General features: G+C 41.5%; 1 protein-coding gene across 1 annotated transcript in view; it reads left to right on the forward strand.

Moving 5' to 3' along the window:
- MYO3B (myosin IIIB) overlaps positions 1-15180 on the forward strand; it is a 207224-nt gene that overhangs the window by 17382 nt on the left and 174662 nt on the right. The window contains exons 5-7 of the mRNA XM_018554563.1: positions 3744-3848; positions 7933-8032; positions 13430-13506. Of these exons, the coding sequence (XP_018410065.1) occupies positions 3744-3848; positions 7933-8032; positions 13430-13506 (282 nt within the window). The remainder of the gene's footprint in view (positions 1-3743; positions 3849-7932; positions 8033-13429; positions 13507-15180) is intronic.

The following is a 15180-nucleotide window of genomic DNA, read 5'->3' on the forward strand; positions in this document are numbered from 1 at the left end:
ATATCGCTCATATTTCCACGGGATATCGCTCTATGTAGCTTCTCCAATCCATTCCATCTCGTCGCTTAATATCGCTCAATATCGCTTGTAGCTTCTACATGACCCTTTTTTCGAGCGGGGCGGGCTTTCGATGATCGCAAGTACGATCTGCCCGTCCAAGGTGGGCAGATCGTACGGGCTTTCAAGAAGCATACGACCATCGCAAGACAAAAGTCTTGCGATAGTCGTAAGGTTTATGGGCACCTTAAGTGTAAACCGCTGTTAAAGCGTTTAAAAAAAACAAAACTTTTTGCATATATCTACTGCTTGCTAGCAGTATTGCTAGCAGTAGATATAGCCAAAAAAACGGAGGGTTTAGAACCCCTTTAATTATTCACATACATTTGAAATGCTATAATAAAGGGAAGATGTAAAAAAAGAAATATGGAGGCTGTCATTACTGATCTGCTTCTAAAAATGCTAGTTGCCTGTCTGTCTTGCTGATAAAGACTTTAAAGTGTTAATGACCTGATCAGTTACTGCATGCTTGTTTCAGGTCAGTGAAAGCCATAGTCATGACAGCAGACAACTAGTGATTTTAAAAACAGGTCGGCAATGGCTGCCACAATATATTTAACATTACAAGTTTTCTTTAATCTTGTTACGTTGCTACTGGGTTTTCTGAATTTTTTTAGCCCAGTTTTTATAGACCAGTTGAAGCTCAGTTTTTTTTAAGGTAATGCAGATAGGCTGCATTTTTATACATTTTTGGGTTACTTTTATATTTTTTTATTGCACTATTTGCTACAGCCACTGGCATAGTGCACCAATCAACTTCACTGCTCGGAGAACATGAGTGCTGCTGTTTGGAGAATTTGCAGGTGGTGTGTCGGGCTGCAAGTTATCTGAACCAATGCCCACTGTATTAAAGGGTAACTCCACTTTAAAAATATAAAATGAAAAAAATCTTTAAAAAATTAATATAACATATATAATTGTTGCACAGTTATTAATTTTATGTTATTATAAATGACTTATCCATTTAAAACTGTAGCTGCTGTAATGTTCTAAATCTATCAGAAAATGCAATGCATTATGGCGACCTAGAGGTGCTCTGTACACAGTTGGTGTACAGAAGGCCTCCAAAACTGTCACTTCCTGCTTCTGTGATTGGATGACTGATTTTCCCAGAAGTCTGCACTAAGATACGAGTATAATTTTTGGCACCCACTGCATTAGGAATTTGATTTTTAGTAACATACTCCCTAGGTGTTAATTACAGCTAAAGGGATGCAGACACTGCACCTTTCCTGATTACAACACGCGAAGTTCATCAGCAGGTTATAATGAACCCAGAATCAGGAATTAGTTTAGAAAGGACCTGGAGAAACAAACAGCTTTTTCTTCAGAACAGAAACAGGTAGATAACTGCAACAGTTTGATAAAATCATTGCAATGTACACAGATCACGGTGAGGATTGTTTTTTTCTCAACAAAAATGGTATTACTCTTTAAGCAGTGATCTGAATCTCCAGCAAGTTGCCCACACAGGGCATTTAACCGTAGATGCGGCACCCTAGTTAATTACAAATATGAAAAAATAGGACACCCACATGTATTACTGTTCATGCAGCCTGATGGCATTACAGTAATAAAGAGTTAAGCTTCAACTTGGATTTATTGATGACACGTAAGGTGTAATAACCTATAGCAATCATTTGGATTTCCTGTTACTGTATCCAACTCAGCTAATAGTGTAGTAGTTATGGGTTACTTCATTTTGTACATTCATCACTGCCTTTGTGACTGAGGCAGTAAAGTAATTCTACTCTATCACTTAGCACAGGTCGAGGTCAGGCTGGCCTACAAAATGGCTGAACTAATGCGCTGAGGGAAAAAAAATCACAGTGCAAAATAATGGCATATAATTTATAGAAGCAATCGACTCCATGCTTCAGCATCATTTTAACATGGAATTAGAAAACATGCAAAAACATCAAGAGAGACACTACAGGGACTGGAAAAGGATGGTTTAGAAGCTAATGTTGTGGGTAAAAACACATTCACCAGAGCCCTAATTCCTGCGTTTTATCACCTCTTTTGATGTATGGCAGCACACTAATGGAAACGGCTTGCAAGAAGAACTGCTATTCTGAATCAGGATGTTTCATCTCAGCTGCTGGCAGAGCATGCTATCAGGTCTAAGTATAGAGATATGGCTGCTGTCTATTTTATATTGCCTGCCAGTGAAGGCAGCCATGCAGCAAACGCCTCAAATGACTGTAATTTGTTGCCTCATTGTTATCAAGTACATCAATCTTTTCCTGCCTGACATTTTCGTCACATGGAGCTAGAGTTTCTAAAAATGACACAGCTCTGTGAGTTTTTAAAGGGCACATGCCGTGGGCTTATAATTTCATATCTCGCAATTTCTCTTTTTTTCACTACCTGTATTTTTTTGCCCATTTTCTCTTGTTTTCTCTTTCTTCCTTTCCACAGTCTCTTTATCTCACTTTGGCATCGCTGATCACAAATATTGTATGAAGAATGGAGTCTCACTGGGCCCATATTCTCGCTGATATAGTGTTGTTGTAAAAACAGTTGCAACTATGTCACTGCATCTAGGGACCTTATGGCCCGTGGCAACCAATCAGCGTCTCTTTTCAGTTTGTTCAGTTAATATTTGAAAATGAAAGAGAGACGCTGATTGGTTGCCATGCACAGCTGCTCCAGATTTTGTCTGCTCTAGTTTTGATCATTTCCCCTCTCTGTGTATTACCATCCCCTTTGAGCATATCTCCCAACGGTCCCTCTTTTGGAACCAAATCCCTCTTTCCGTCTTTCCTCCTCAGATGTCCCTATTTGTGGTTTGATGTACAGATATCTAAGACAAGTTTCTATTTAACTACCAAAAGTGTTATTCTGTACTAAAACTTTTATCGCATCACTTACTTATCTTGTTTGCTGAGATATGCGCTTGAGCAGGCATGCGGCTAATTTGCTTCTGTAGGCAGAGAAGGGAAATACTGTGCAAAGTGGAGGGGTTTTAAGAGTTGGATTGGGTTTGCTTGTGTTACCACCTCGTCTGGAGAACCATACATGAAAATTTTACATGAGGCACAGTTTACATGAGATTGGTAACTCTGCTTTGAGATCAGGAGCAGTTGCCACATTTTTTTAGGGGGCTTTGTAGGGGGCTAAGGGAAAGCTGTATCTACAACAAAAACAAGATATAAAAAAGATGCAAAGGGGGGAATTTACTAAGACTGGAGCAGACAGAATCTAGAGCAGCTGTTCCTGGCAACCAGTCAGCTTCTAGCTTTCAAAGCTTAACTGAACAAACTGAAGATAAAAGCAGATTGGTTCCCATGCACAGCTGCTCCAGATTCTGTCTGCTCCAGAATTAGTAAATTCCCCCCAAAGTATTTATGAAAAAAATAGCAATCTAGATATTGCTATATATGCATATATATATTATTCTATATATTTCTATATTTTATTTCCTGAAATACAAAATGCAAGTTTATTTATAAGTGCAAGATTTAATTATATCTAAAATGTAATTTGCATAAGTTAATTTCAATGTAATTATTATGTTGCCTACATACAATTGGATTGCATATTTAGACTATTATTGACTGCACTGATATAAAACATGAGTCATTTGTATAGTTAGAATACATTTGTAAACAATGACTTGTTCTGTATAATAGCAAATGAACTGTACCTGATTCTAAATGAAATTGTAATGTGTTTTCTTTCAGCTGTGTAATGGTGGATCTGTCACCGATCTGGTAAAGAGCATACTGACGTGTGGACAGAGACTAGACGAAGCCATCATTTCCTACATTCTATATGGAGCCTTACTGGTAAGACAATTTCCATAGCATAGAGCAGTGCTGCACAGCCTCTGGCAGGATGGTGTGTGAAAATTGGTGCAAAAACATATATAGTTTTCTAAAAAACATATACAGTATATTTCTATAAAACTGTATATCTAAGAATCCAGAGTCTTACTGTGGATTCTTAGATATATACATTTTTATGTCACCTTAAAGTCATTGCTCTTCTCTCACTTTTTGGCTACTGGTGGAAAGTGTCAAATTCCAAAGCCTGGAGCCCTGTTGAGGATATCTACATCAATGTACACTGCCTGGCCAAAAACAAAAAGTCACCACCTGGATTTAGCTAAGCAAATAGGTAAGATCCTTCCATTGTATAAGTGTTATAATCTGGAGTTGCTTCAGTTGGCCAGGTCTAGGTTCAGCAACATTATGTCCCCAAAAAAATTACATAAGCTGCCTACCTGAATATACTGAATGCTCCTGATGGCACGGGCATGTTCAAGATTACGATGCCAGGTTTCATGGGGCTCTACTTGTTAAAAAGTGGTTCAGGGAGCATGAAACATTATTTTCACACATGGATTGGTCACCACAGAGTACAGACCTAAACCCCATTGAGAATCTTTGGCATGTGCTGGAGAAGACATTATGCAGTGGTCCGCCTGGCCCATCATCACTACAAGATCTTAGTAAAAAATGTATGCAACTCTGGATGGAAATAAACATGACATTGCATACATTTATTGAAAGGATGCCATGGAGAATGCGTGCTGTAATCAAAGCTAAAGGTGGTCCAACAAAATATTCGAGAGTTTGCCTTTTTTTTTTTTGGACAGGCAGTACATTTATCTCCATAGATCAGTGCCAGGCATAAACTGAAGGAAGCTGAAGGAGCAAAGGAATAGTTTGGACCAGTGGCGTAACAATCGCCATAGCGACCCAGGCGGCCGCTATGGGGCCCGGGCACAGTGGGGCCCGGCCAGGGCATCTTTCCGATGCCGTGTGGGCCGCCTGGGTTGCTATGGCGTCTTGGGGTGCTGGCTGTCACTGACATAGCTCAGCAGCAGCTGTGAGGGAGAACGTTCCCCCTCACAGCCCTGCGGAGTTGTGTCAGTGACAGCCAGCAGATGCGGCAGAATAGGCCGGTTACACCAGCGTTTGCAGGACAGAAGGAGGCAGGGGCTGCCTAAGAGCAACCCTGCCTCCTCTCACATCACCGGCCAGCGATCTAAGAGCAGGTGGGGCCAGTGATGTAAGAGGAGGCGGGGCCCGTCGATAGAAGGTGGCGGAGCCCGGGGACGGTAGAGGAGGCGGGAGCCCGGGGACCACGGAGTTAGACAGTGCTGACAGGTAAGAGGCGTGCAGTCCAACTGAGACGCTGCAGAGCCCACTATAGAGAGTCTATGGTGGGCTCTGCAAGTGGCATAACTAGCAATCACGGGGCCCCATACAAAATTTTGCTATGGGGCCCTGTGATTTCTAGTTACGCCCCTGGTTTGGACCCTCCTTTAACAGTCCATCTGCCCCTCCTCTAAGCATGTTCAGGAAAGGAAACAGACAGCACTATATAAAGCAGTAGAGCCTTGATTTGCTAAGGGTCCTGCCCCACCCTATCCCACACTGAGTTCTGATGTTCATAAGAAATATACTAGGCTCAAAATAAAATTTAGGATCTCATAGTATTTTTATGTAACATGCATTTCATTTTGTAATATCTGCTTAGGGTTTAATAAGCTATAATTTAATCATTTCAAAAGTGGCCCAGATGGTCATCAATGTGAAGGAGGGTACTCTTGCATTCTGGTCCCTTATACTGTATGTCTCCTTCCAGACCACCCCATGACCATGCCATCATTTTTTTTGTTCCTCTACAGACATACTGTACAAACCTAAATGGGATAATACAGTTCCTCTACAAACCTAAATGGGATAATTTAGGTTTGATATAATTGTTACATAGCTTGGAGTTGGAAGCTGCGGGGTCAAATCACTCACAGACGGCTTATATGTCTCAGACTTTCCAACAGAAACATCTCTTCCCATTCTTCTCCTCATTCCGTGGAATATCACTCCTAGATGTAAAATACATTAAAAGAGTATCTAAAGCTAAAACCTTTTGTCATTTTTGGCAGAGTAGGGAATAATAAAAAAAACTGTCAGTTTTGGGGGGTTTTTGGCCACCTGGGGACATTTCCCTTCACTTCTTGTCTGTAGGCACAACAGAAAGTGACTTGTCAATCTCTCTGAAGTGGGTCTTAAGACAATTTTTCTTGGAAACGAGTGCCCCCATTGAAAGATTTCCTTCCTTTTCCTCTTCTGGTGACAACTTGGAATTTGGGATTTTGCCTCACTTTCTGTCCTAGTAAGAGTGATCACCAAGACAAATAGAGAGGGTTAGTTTCCCTAACATTGACAATAATAAAGACCTCAGGGTATATAGAATACAACAGAGAAACATTGTGCTGGGACTTCAGTGCTTATTCATATGGGACAGTTCAAATGATCATTTAGAGAGCTCACTGGCCTTTGGTAGGCAGCTCACAACAAATTCAGACTCGAGAGCTTGAACTACAGAACTACCAACATATATAAAAAGTCAGTAGATGATTTGATATTCATAGCCAGCTTCCTCAAACTGCAATATTTGTTTCAATGGGAAACTAAACTCGGGAGTTAAAACCTAAAAATACATTCAAGTCCCCTAACTATTAACAAAAATGTATCTTATTTGTGTATCACTCGGCTGTAGATCCTCAAATCATCTCTGAATTGGTGCCGACACTGTCCTTCCTTCTGGAGGGTGGCTACTCTTGTCCCTCATGGTCCCTGTGTGTGTTGTAAAGTAGTCACCAAACCAAGTTTGATCCCATGTGGGACTACAATCTCATGTTTAGTTTACTAATTTGTATTGAGATTGTAGTCCATCATGAGAGTGAGCTTGGAGCGGTGACTACTTTACAACACACACAGGGACCATTGGGAACAAAAGTAGCCCCCCTCCAGAAGGAAGGACAGTGTCAGCACCAATTCAGAGATGATTTGAGGATCTACAGCTGAGTGATACACAAATAAGATACATTTTTGTTAATAGTTAGGGTACTTGAATGCATTTTTAATAGGGCAGTGTAAATTAAAGATTAGTTTCTCGATTAATCGTTAAACGTTTTGATCGATTAAAATTATTTTGATCGCTAATGAAAACACTCACCTCTCCGCCGGCTTCCGGTAGTCCCGTCGGCGATCACGTCACCGGACTCCTCCCCCAAGTGGCTCCGTCGGCTAACGAAGGGAAGGGGGGAGGAGTCCAGTGACGGCTAACGAAGGGGAGGAGAATGGTGATGTCACCGGACTCCTCCCCCCTTCGTTAGCCGACGGAGCCACTTGGGCTGGTGAGTTTGCCCAAGAAACTTTCTGCACGAGCGCCAGCCAAGGCATTGGCCTATACACATACAGCACCACAATGAAGTAATAAAATGAACTAGGATCACACTAATCCAGCACGTTATTATTCTGAGTTGCCCCACTCAAGCAGCGGCCATATTGAGTGGGGCACGTGAGATTAATAACATGCTGGATTAGTGTGATCCTAGTTCATTTTATTACTGATCTGTATGTGCGTTATAAGTAATCGAAATTACTCGATTTTAAAAAATTTTGATTAATCGAACACGAACATTTTAATCATTACCAGCCCTAATTTTTAAGATTTCACTCCTGAGTTTAGTGCCACTTTAAGCAGGCCGCCCTTTAAAAAGGTCCCAGGGCTAGTTATTTGCACAACCCAGTAAAAGCCAGAAGATATGGAGAACCCCTTCTTGTTGGGGCATGCTGGCACTTGGAGTTCTGCTTGTTGCTTAGCCATCTTCTAGTGTGCAGTAGCTGTCTGAGGTCTGTCTGTACCATTTATCTTCAATTTGTGTGATATCCTGCTTAATCTCACTATAAGATACCTGTTGTGATCCCAGCATGGGAGCATCATTCGTGTGTGTGCCTGGCCAGATGTTCCTGCTGCATGAACAATATACTTACCATTAACATCCTAATAGCAGAGTAATTATATAAAACAGGGGAGTAATTATTACTTTATATTTTTTTTTTTATTGCTTAGGGTCTCCAGCACTTGCACAATAATAGAATCATCCATCGTGACGTGAAAGGGAACAATATACTTCTGACAACAGAAGGAGGAGTCAAGCTGGTTGACTTCGGTAATCGCTGCTTGCCACTTACTGACTTCCTGCGAGCGCTTTTCCTATCCCACCAATTTGCTGTCTGTTTTGAAGCTGGAGATACGCCACAGGTTTTAGCGATAACGTTCAGCGGGAAGCTATGGATACTTGGAGTCTAACAGATGGGGCTCCCTCTGAGTTCCTGTCAGATAATCTGTTTTGGGTGGCTGCAAACAATCTAGTTGTAGCTGTAAAAAAAAAAGTGGAAGCCTTTTATTTAGCCACTTCATGGCAATCTGCTTGCATCTATTCCAGGGCTGTCATTCTCTCATTTAAATTCAATATTCCATCTTTTGCATATGAAAAGAAATTACTCATTTCTCACAAATGGTGTTAATAGCCCGGAGCCTAGCTATTCCCTGTGAGCAGAAGGTAAAGTGGTCCTGTGGGTCTGGAAGCCAGCGGATCCATTTAATTTGTGATTATTGCAGTTGATGTAAGCCTTGCTGAAATGAAAGCATAAACAAAGCAATGAAACGGAGAGCAAGAGACAGGCGAGAGCAGAAGATTCAACAAATTTACACATTTTATTCAGAATGGGAATCAGAAGAGAACAAATTGGATCTTTGTGATTAGGGCAAAGAGCAGATATGATGAGAAAGGGCCACCCACCTATTCTAAACAATTATCTTTAATTGTTCTTATTGATGATAGGTGAAACCCGATTGGTTATTTTGTTTTGCTGCACATTGTAAGTGGTCTTTGCTCTTTGCAATATTGAACCTTTCCAATCAAAATGTTTTAAAAGCAGAAATAGTAATAAAACAGGCATCCTTTCATTCCTTCCCTCCTCAAAGCCGGGAGATGGGATATGTCAGGAAATCTAGTGGCATTGCCAATAGACTAAGTTGTGGCAAGTAGTGTAGGATCTGGTACCTTGTGATGACTACTATGCACTGGTTATCACCTGTATTCCGTGGAGGACTACAAGTGCCTCTACCATGGTGGAACTTGGATCTGTGAATGGAAGATGCAGCTGTGTGGGTAGATTAAAAAATAAGCACAAGTCTGCGGGGAGAAGAACCCCATGATTCAGATAAGTGGGGGTGTGAGGGAGGTAGATTGTGATCTGACCATGTTTTATGTTACACTCTGTATATGGGTTTAACAAGAAACACGGTCAGAAAGGTGAACTTATCCTTTAATATAGTACTCTGACTATCACAGATATACTGTATTAAAGTGAAGCTTTGGGTTACTTTCAGTGCACATGTATCTTCACTTATTATTTGTATGTTACTTTTGGGGGTGTGGAGCCCCTATCAGGTATGTGTCCCCGCAAGGCAGATTCAAGCACTCTGGGGGGAATTTATCAAAATTGGAGCAGTTGTGCATGGCAACCAATCAGCTTCTCTCTTTACTTTTTTAAATCTTAACTGAACAAACTGGAGAGATAAGCTGATTGGTTGCCATGCACAGCTGCTCCAGATTTTGTCTGCTCCAGTTTTGATGAATTCCCCTCTCTGTGTATTCTGGTGCCCATTGCCACTGTAAATGAAAGTGATGGTGGAAATCTTAAATTTTTAGTAGGACAGAAATAAAGGGGAATCTTTCAGTAGGGACAGACACGTGTTCCAGTAATAAATGTCTTACAGGAGAATTCCCTGAATTTGAAGAGATCTCCTTTTGCTTTTTGTTGCATCTACAGGACAGGAAGTGAAGGGAAATCTAAAGGTGCCCAAACACTGTACAATTATACGAGAATCGCATAAAAGTGTATGGAAGGTGTGCGACCGTTTCTACTGTACGGTCGCACTTCTTCCGTCGAACAAGCAGGCTGGAAAACCCGCCGGGAATCGTACGATTCTCGCCGAGTTAGTGGCCTGCTTGTTCGACAACTGCCGAACGGGCCGGTGTGCGCACACTGCCAGTTTGCAGTCATCGGAAGCCCACCCCTCATTGCAGTCATCGCAAGCCCGCCCCACATGGGGGCGGGCTTCCGATGATCGCACGTACGATCTGCCTGTCCAAGATGGGCAGATCGTACGTTTTTTTACGTACTTTACAACCCTCGCAAGACAAAAGTCTTGCGAGGGTTGTAAAGTGTATTGCCACCCTTACAAGACAAAAGTCTTGCGAGGGTTGTAAAGTGTATTGCCACCCTTAGAGATGGGTCACAGATGACAAAAAATCAGACAGGGGTTTAAACCCTTCCCTAATCCGAGGGAAAAGGTTTTTTACTTTACTTTACTTTAATTAGATTTTTGCTGCAACATTCACAATTTCATGTGCTTGCTTTTCCATATTTTATAGCATTAAATATATACAAATATGTAACCGCTAGAGGAAGATCTGTATTTCATCGCATTGTAAAGCTGGCGTAGTTCATTGTGATCATAAAAACCAGTCTGATGAACTTGCTTGCAAGTCATGAGAAAGCACAACCACTCTGTAGCATTACAAAGAAGGAAGCAGCGCCTGCATATGTCACGGACCAATATACAGTAGCTGTCTTCATGCACATCTATTAATAATTATAAACTAATCATAGAAATTAGGATTATAAGACATTATAACTAGTTGCATCGATAACATTTACATATGATTATTAAAAGATTTTACAGCAGAGCACGTTACTGTTAGTTTTACCTGTAACAGCATTTGAAATGTTCCTCCTACCAGCATATGAAATGAATGAATTATACTGACGGCACCCAGAACAGACGTGAAATTGACTGATTAGCGGCTGTGTTCAGTGATATACTGATAGTAATAGAAGTCCCTGTTAACCTTGGGAATGTCATTTCACAATAGAACAACTCTCCACTGGCAACCTATAGGAGCGGCGAACATCTAACACCTGTCACCTGCTAAGCCAGCGTCCTGCTGTGATGTGAATGGCTTTGTGCGTATAAATACCTCCTGACCTGTGTTTCTCCCCATGATCAGATTGCATTTAGGGCAGGTGTGGAGGCCTAAATATAGAAAATAGTAATGAAAATCTTATTTACAGTGAAGCCAGTTCTGGGAAATGTTGTATTTTGCAGTGCTTGCTACTCTTAAGAACTGCAAAGCATCTATAAATTAGAGATGATCTCGGTTATTTGCATCCTCCATTTCGTCATCTGAATTGTTACATCTTTCCAGACTCAGGGGAAATTAATGCTTTTTAGACATCTTTGGTGAGGGTAATACACAAGCTGCCGTTGCTGACGTCCTTGGATGATCCTCTGGCTTTGATAGTCATATCTGACTCAGGACAAGTATGCAAATAATGGTATGATAGTTTTCATTACTGTTTGTTTTCAGTGTAGAGCTCCTGGCACTGAAGCTGGTCATTCCCCAGTAGAATTTTATTTGATAAAATTTGTTTTTACAATGTTCGTTTGATTTTATTTCTAATAGTAATGGGGTCAATTCAACACTTTTCAACCATAGTGACAAAAAAATAAAATAGATGGAGCAGGATGGAAATTTGTTCTCAAACCAACGAAACAGTGAATGTGGTTTTCCTGCAGGAAACTCCATTCATTTCAAATCCACTGTTAAAATCCACATCTTAACCCTAACATTCATCTAACCCCTAAAGTGAACCCTCACTGCTTAATCTCCCTCCCTAACACTTTACCTTCCCTCTTAAAGAGGATCTGAATTGTGGAAGCTTTACTTAAAGGATAGGTTCACCTTCTGCAAAAAGAGCTGGTACGGAGGTACAGAGTTTCAGTTAGGAGAGATGGGGCAGCTGGACTTCAAACTGCATTAAATCACCACATACGGCGTCCAGCCATCTTCTCTCTAGGCAGGTGCGGGACTATGGGCAGCTCTACCTAGAGCGAGGACAGGTGTATGCCGTATGAGGTGATTTAATGCATTTTGAAGTCCAGACGTCCTTCCCCCCATCTCTCCCTAACTTAAACTCCGTACCTCAGTACGGAGCTCTGCCTGGAAGAGAATGTGCAGAAGCCTGGGCTTTGCAGCTGTGGTCCAGTGATCACGATTGCAATGCTTTCCAGGTTTGAATGCAAATATTAAAGAAATGCATATTTTTAAAATATATTAATAACTATGCATTTCTTTAATTTTTGCAAAAGGTTAACTTATCCTTTAAGAAAGGAAAAGGCAAAGGCCTAGCCACAAGTACTGGCTGTGTTATCCCTGCAGCTGATCTTTTCCCCATTACTAACTTGTCACGCTTTGTTCTAAATTGTGTCTCTGTGTGGAGACAGCCATCTTGGTAAAGTCAAGACTTTACTTATTCGAGCTGCACACATACGGTTATTAGGCTTAAGACACAGGAAGTGCTCTGCTGTTTTTCAGGTAGAATTTAGGGCAACTATGCACAGTCATTGTCATTGAAGAAGAGATCTGGAGGTCTTAGGCTATATTTAGCTACTTTTAGCAACACAGGAGATAGTGATCTTTGTAACAATGTGAACTAAGGTGGCTTGCTCCATGAGTTAAAGGAACCTGCAATCAACAGCAAATATTGCACAATGCCACCATTAATTGCAGTTTTAAGCCACCCTTGTAGCAGGTCAAACCCACTCACATTTGTGGCAAAGACTGCAGTAGGTCTTGGGAAAGTCGGTGTACTTTCAGGTAATGCTGCAGAGCAACTGAATATTGTCTGCATAGTTTTAGCCATATAGCAGCCCACAAAGACAGATCTTTTGCCTTTCAAAGGGCCATTCTTACGGCTATTGTAGGATGTATTTCGGTCATGTTTAATGCCACCTGTGACCCCCACTGGGATGATTCCCCTAACTTCCTATCCAGGTGATGGTTGTCAGAGTAGGACGTGAGGGAAATCTACCTAATGCAGCATTTACAACTGGACAGACTTTTCCACTATATCCAAAACCAGTATATAAAGTGTTGGTGGAGTTAGGCTTTAAATATATAATACAGATTATTACATAATGTAGGAGGAACACCTGAAAGTGTATCTTATGTTTCTCAACTGCATAATACACAGTTAGAAGCTAGGCTGTCCCTAAGGTTTTCGCCGCCTGAGGCAATGTTGGTCCGGAGGAGGTTGATTGCTGGCATGGAATGATTCCTGGGTCACTTGTCATTCTGGGGAGCTTTGGGTGCTGGAAGGGAATAGTCACTGGGTCAATTGTCTTTCTGGGGCGGAGGGGCGGGGGTGGACACCAGACTGCACTGTCAGTGGCTCTTTCCGGCGTTCCGCCTAGCTCACTGATGTCACTGGTTGCCAGGTGCTCAGCAGGATGGGAATCTGCACAGAGCATCACCTGTGACACTGTGGGGGCTCCCTTACCGAATCCCCTGACCACCTGGCTGCCCCCCAATGAGATGCCGTCTGCGGCAAACACCTGCAGCTGCTTCATTATAGGGCGGCCCTGGGTAGAAGTACATTTGACAATTAAATCACTGGCTCAATAAACATTTATTTTGTACTTTTATATACAACAGGGGTCTCAGCACAGCTCAATAGTGCACGTCTTCGCAGAAATACGTCTGTGGGTACTCCTTTCTGGATGGCGCCAGAGGTAAGATTTTTTTAAACAGCTTTTCTACTGCAAATTTGATATGTTAGCTGTTTTTTGCATTGTGCTTATATAAAGTCTTTGGTTAGTTTTCATCTAGCATTATTTAATGTTTCTAAACAGTTGCTGGACTGTTGCTGAGCAGTTAACGGTTAAAGTTTTTGAAGGCTGTGGGACTGTTAAAACTCTTGTACTGTTACCATTACACAAAACCTGTTTAAAAAAAACTTTCAAAAAACACCCTCCAGGTGGCTCATAATGTAATTGATATTGATGCAGTAGTCATTCAGCAAGGATGCTAGTTACACTATCTGACATTCTTGAGGGTTGGCTAATTTTCAGGATTTCGGGTGCATTATACCAGGGCCAGGTATCCAGGCCAGGAATCCAGCATCAGCATGACACTTGGGCAACTATTTTTTTATTTTTTTTTGGAAATGGGTCAGGAATGGTACTGCATTTATCTCTTATATGATTTCCAGCACCATGTTACCCTTCCCAGCACCCCTGGATGGGGCTTTATTTGGATTTCCTACCACCCTAAGCATATCTAAATGATTATGTAAAGCTCCACCCCTTGTGCCATGTGATTATTTTAGTTAAAAAAAACAACTACAGCTAGAATGTGGCATTGGAGTATACATGCTTTCTGCTTTATATATATTTTAGTTGTACATACAGCCAAACAAGGGAAAGAAGAAATTATTTAATGTTTCCTGAACTTTATAGTCTTCTGACTCTGTTGCTGAATTTACCTTAAAGTGACAGAAACTCAGGGGTTAAATTGTAAAAATGTATTTACATACCTTAACTATTAACAAAAATGTATCTTATTTGTGTATCACCCTGTAGGCAGGAATCTGATGCTGATTTGTAGTCTATGCTCATTTGGTTTCCCCTAAGCAATCTGTTATCGTTTGCATCTGCCTGCTGCTGGGGGTATCCTTGCCACAGAGCAGAGCAACCAATAAGAGATTGTTATGAATAACTATGTCTCACTGGCCAATCACTAGGAGGTTCATGGTCAGTGGTGCATGCTGGGAGAGGACATAAATATTCGGGACGAAACATGTCTCCCCTGCTCCTTGCCTGAGTGGAGGCTGCTACTGACTGACTGATTTTGCTAGGCATGAAGCCTAGGGGAATAGCTATGTGCTCTCACTGAGGCCTGAGTCTGGGGCCAAGTGGCTACTACTGATACTAAGGATGAAGATGACATTTGTGTATCACTCAGCTGTAGATCCACAAATCATCTCATCATTCATGCTGGCACTGTCCTTCCTTCTGGAGGGTGGGTACTTTTGTTCCCATTGGTCCCTGTGTGTGTTGTAAAGTAGCCACTGCTGCAAGCTCACTCCTGTGATGGACTACACTCTCACATAGTTTACTAATTTGTAGTGAGATTGTAGTCCATGACAGCAGTGAGCTTGGAGCGATGGCTACCTTACAACACACACAGGAACCATGGGAAACATAAGTAGTCCCCCTCCAGAAGGAAGGACAGTGTCAGCAACAATCCAGAGATGATTTGGGAATCTACAGCCGAGTGATACACAAATAAGATACATTTTTGTTAATAGTTCAGGTACTCTAATGTATTTTTCAGATTTAACTCCTGAGTTTTGTGTCACTTTAAATGTCTAGAAATAGGCAGTAAATGGAAAGAAAATATGCAAA

Source organism: Nanorana parkeri, unplaced genomic scaffold (genome assembly GCF_000935625.1).
Source record: "Nanorana parkeri isolate BGI_ZX_2015 unplaced genomic scaffold, ASM93562v1 scaffold165, whole genome shotgun sequence".
NCBI classification, from domain to species: Eukaryota; Metazoa; Chordata; class Amphibia; order Anura; family Dicroglossidae; genus Nanorana; species Nanorana parkeri.